The following is a 5,000-nucleotide window of genomic DNA, read 5'->3' as shown; positions in this document are numbered from 1 at the left end:
GGCCACCTGAACATGATGGTTCGCATCAAAGAGCTGCAGAGAAGGTGAGAGCGCTGCGTCATGTGACATCCACATCAGAGTTTATTCATATTCTTTCCCTCCAAACCAGAACCGTGGGCGGGATTTCCAAACAATCGCTGTGTATTTCACAGTTTCCTGCTGTTTTTCCTCTCGCAGGTTGGATCACACGTTGGGAAAACCGGGAATGTTCCTTCCAGGTAAAGGAAAACTGACTTTATAAATGGTCCCACATCAAATACAGATTCAGAATGCATAAATAAATAAATCTTATTGAATGACCATATATAACAACCTCTGATTGGCTAATAAAAATGGCAATACATGCAAATACAGAAACCATTGTCATTATAACATCACTTCCATCTCATTAAAATGCATACTTCCATTTTTACATATAATGAACAATTCAATAAACAGCAATTTTACCCACTTATAATAGATAATTTATGCAGATGTTAGCCAATCGAAGGTAATTTACATATTAAATGACATCTGATTGGCTAAAAAAAAAATGGATATACATGCAAATACATAAACCATTGTGATTATGACATAATTTCCATCTCATTAACATGCAACCTTCTGTATTTACATATAAAAAACTCAAGATATAGCAACTTTATCCACTTTAAAGATAATTTACGCAGATGTTAGCCAATCAGAGGCAATTTACATATTTAATGATCTCTGATTGGCTAATAAAAATGGATATACATGCAAATACACAAGCCATTGTGATTATGACATCACATCCATCTCATTAAAATGCAAACTTCCATTTTTACATATAATGAAAAATTCAATAAACAGCAACTTTACCCACTTTGAAATTAATTTGCACAGATGTTAGCCAGTCGGAGGTTGTTTACATATTAAATGACCTCTGATTGGCTAATAAAAATGGCAGTACATGCAAATAAAGAAACCATCGTGATTATGACATCACTTCCATCTCATTAAAATCCAGCCTTACATATTTACTTATAACGAAAAACTCAAGAAACGGGATCTTTACCCAGTTTGAAGATCATTTACACAGTAAATTATGCAGGTACACAGTGGTCATTTACATATTAAGGTCTTAAAGACGCAGTAGCAAAAACAGCCTGTTTAATTATAAGGGTTAGAGAAAGGATAGAAAATAGCTGAAAAACTCAATTATGACAGTAAAAAAACTGCAAAAAAGAATAACTTCTGACTGTTGTATTATTTCTTATTGTCTTCCTCTTCTTGTGTTTCCAGAGAAAGGTGTGGATAAGGAATATTATACAGTGGGAGCCCGACTGATCCGACTGGAAGATAAGGTACAATCCCTTAAGAAGATTTTTGTTGACTTCTAGAGACGTTTTAGACTGAATTTGTCTCCAAGATGGTGCTTTATATAACCGTTAGTTCAGGTCCACTCATGTTATCGACCAAGAGAGTGCTGATATTTCACATATCATAACCGATAAGCTTCAATTAACTCTGTTTTATTCACTCACTGACGGTATCATAGTCTGGTTGAAAGCGTAATCATTTAGTTGCGATCTCCTCGTCCACCTCAGACAGCAGGACGCGGCACGCTTCCCTTCAGTTTGTTGTTCTTGTAGAGGAAGCCAGACTGTGATTGTGAGATTTGAGGATTTTCGGAGATAATGTCAAGGCAAATCTGTAAAATGAATCTCAGCAGACATTCTGGAGCGCGAGTGTCTTTTCCAGCAAACGTGTATCTGATGTGAGCCTTGCTGGTGCTGTTACAGCAGATAATGTACAGTCAGTCTTTATCGTAAAATAAACCCATACAGGATGATCATGACCCAAATGTGAAGCTTATTACACGCCAACTTAACTTAAATTAAAATTATTTTGCATTTATGTATTTAAATATTAGGGGCCAAGCACCGAAGCCCATAGAACCGCTTGGGGGAAAGGTATGAAATTTGGTACACTGATAGAGGCCAATCTGAACTGTCAACATAGCAAGTTTGGAGTCTATAACTCAATCCCTCTAGCGCCACCAACTGTCCAAACTAGCACTTATATTTATGGTAATAACTTTTGAACAGTAAGGGCTTGAAACAAAATTTGATTCGATTGCACCCTATCATGTCATTTTCAGTCAGGCCATTGCTCCGATTTTTGCAAAAATTGAACCAGATCATCTTCCGACCATGCCGATAAAAAGTTGTGGAATTCAAGTTGATTTGTCAAACCGTTTTCAAAAAACCTGCAAAAGAATTTTTCGTAGCGCTTGCTAAAATAGATGTAAGGCTGTATCTCCTCAACGCTTTATCGTATTCAGTCCAAACTTGGTCCATGTCATCACAAGTATGACCCGAGGTTATGTGCTGCATTTGAGTGCAGCGCCACGACCATTTTGGGTGTCGGCCATTTTGAATTTTGTAGTAAAATGCTGTATATTACGAACGCATGAACATATCATTACGAAACTCGGTATTGGTCATCGGCACGATGCCCTGGAGGAGTCTGAGAAGTTTCGGACCAGTGCCACCTAGTGGTGAAAAACATTATTTACATATATATATTTGTATATATATAACATGATATATTTTATGTTGTAAATATTTCAGATTAATAATATAATATATTTATAATATGTTTATAATATATTTTAAAGTAAGTAATAATATATATAACTAATAATTAATAATGTAAAAAAAATATATATTTATTAATATTTTTAAATTCTTATTTGTTTATTTATATTAAATAGCTGTGCAATAATCATAAAAATGTTACATCATTAGAAAGTTTTTTTTTTTTATTAGTGTTATTATAGGTGAGATCAGAATCTTTAAAATTCGGGCCATGAGCACATAAATGAACTTTGGGAAGTGTGTTCAGACGCTAAAATGTCTTTCCAAGCATGAATACGTGGTGAAACCGTGTGCGTGTTTGTTTGTGTGTGTGTGTGTGTGTGTGTGTGTGTTGTTGAGACACAGACAGTATTTAGATTGAATCATGGCGCCGTTACTAGGTGTGTCTGTACTTCCTGTCTGGCTCTTCATTAGAGCACCTGTGATGAATCTCAATCACTAGCCTCTTAAAGAGTCATACTTTCACAACTATAGGCATAATAATGTATGACAGCCCTCGAGGGTATTTTTAACAAGATCACTGTTGTTGTTATTGAAGGATGAAGCAGTTCAAAACTAGACTAGACAGCATGTGTGTGAGTGCAGCAAAACCCTGTAGTTCATTTCACATGTCAATAGGCATTTATATAGACGTCTTAAAGAGACAGCAGCAAAGACTTCCTGTCATGATGAAATGATGAAGTATGATAAGCGTTTGTACTGTGGTTCAGTTTGGTGAAGCTGTAAAGGCAGAGAGGACGTTTTGGATGAATGTGTGGAGATCTGATCTTGCTGGCTGACAGTGTGCACACATGAGCGCTGCTGTGATGTTTTGACTGCACAGGAAGCACAACTAGAGCGAGCGAAAGAGAGGGAGAGAGAGACTTGTTGTGACAAGGCGATGGTGGTTTCATTCGGTCGATTCACGCCTGAGGGCAACAGGTGGTTGAACTGAATGACCCACACACACATGCACATAAACGCAGACATCTGGATCATACGTGCTGCGTCATTTGGCTGGAGCAATAAACACAAGATACTACAACAAACGTAGTATCTCACATGTGACTCAGAAGGATCTCAACTCTGTTTCACACTGCTTTAGATTCCAGTCTGCAATCAATAGTCATACATGTGTATATATATATATATTTATCACAAATCTGATAAAATGTATCTGTGATATTGTGAAGACCTCATATCTTGATAATCTCTCCATCAGTGATGAATATTAACATGCTTGTACAGCTATAAATCACATGCTCTTCTCTCTTGGTCAGTCTTTATTTTGCTGCTGTCATTAGTGTGGAATCATTGATCTTCCCCTGTGGTGAGCGTTTCGAGGTATTTTGCTTGACTGGCAGCTCAATGAGTAAGTTGTGGTTAATATGTCACAGTTTTGCATGAGTCGACATTGATTTATACTCTTTGACAAAGACACACATCGCAACAAACGGCCCGTCTCCTCCCTCCCTCTGCTGGAGTCCTCATGAAGATGAATGAGAACCCGTGACATTGCATGTTATCTCGCTGTCTGCTGGTCCCACTGAAAAATGTTTAAAGAATAACAAGCCTGAGTTTGACGTCTCCAGAAGGGCTGGAAATGGCTTTTTTAACAAGCTTACAAATGTATGTACAACCTTGACTGAATATTGAACACCCTCAGAAGGTCAGAACATGTGCAGAAGTTGCTCTTTTACTTACTTGATAATAAGTAAAACTGTCTAAACAAACATCCTTAAACTAATTTTAAGAATGAAAAGAATATCAAGACTCGTTTTCAGAGAACTTTTATGCTCTATTGATGAATTGTCTTTTTGTTTTTGTTGTTTCGGACACTAAGCTCACTAAAATGCAGTAGGTTTTATGTTTAAAACAAGACAAAAAATTCCCAACCTTAAGCTGTATTTATATCTATAGGTGTCTTATATAATAAAAGCGTCAGTCACTAGTGTGCCTCTTGAGGCAAGGTGAGTGAGGTTTTACCTGCACATCTTTTACTAACTGGCCTCTGTTACACTCACCCCCCTAAACCTCACTCCTATCCAGGTCACAGCACTAATGTAACCCCTCAGTTCCTACTCGCCCTGATCTGTATGGGCCTCAAACCTGGGTCTCCGGTGTGGGAGGTGGGCACGCTAACAAGGAGGATAAAGGCTGCAGCCTCTAGTGTGACTCTTGAGAATAGGGGGAGTGAGGTTTTACCTGCACAGTTCTTACTAGCTGGCCTCCGTTACACTCACCCCTCTAAACCTCACTCCTATCCGGGTCACGGCACCAATGTAACCCCTCGGGTCCTACTCGCTCCGCTCTGTGCGGGCCTTGAACCTGGGTCTCCGGCGTGGGCAGCAGGCACACTAACAAGGAGGCTAAATGCTGCAGCCTCTAGTGTGCCTCTTG

At 38.3% G+C, this 5,000-nt stretch overlaps 1 protein-coding gene across 2 annotated transcripts in view; it reads left to right on the top strand.

Moving 5' to 3' along the window:
* The window catches only part of kcnq1.2 (potassium voltage-gated channel, KQT-like subfamily, member 1.2), a 150,256-nt gene that overhangs the window by 103,068 nt on the left and 42,188 nt on the right, over positions 1–5,000 (top strand). For both annotated transcript variants that reach the window (XM_051884464.1, XM_051884465.1), the window contains exons 15-17: positions 1–44; positions 178–218; positions 1,264–1,325. The exon at positions 1–44 is cut by the window's left edge and continues 51 nt beyond it. In XM_051884464.1, coding sequence (XP_051740424.1) covers positions 1–44; positions 178–218; positions 1,264–1,325 — 147 coding nt within the window. The remainder of the gene's footprint in view (positions 45–177; positions 219–1,263; positions 1,326–5,000) is intronic.

This window comes from Ctenopharyngodon idella, chromosome 24 (assembly GCF_019924925.1).
Source record: "Ctenopharyngodon idella isolate HZGC_01 chromosome 24, HZGC01, whole genome shotgun sequence".
Lineage (NCBI taxonomy): Eukaryota > Metazoa > Chordata > Actinopteri > Cypriniformes > Xenocyprididae > Ctenopharyngodon > Ctenopharyngodon idella.
The sequence above is the reverse complement of the archived record's forward strand: the minus strand, read 5'-3'. Positions and strand labels throughout refer to the sequence as shown.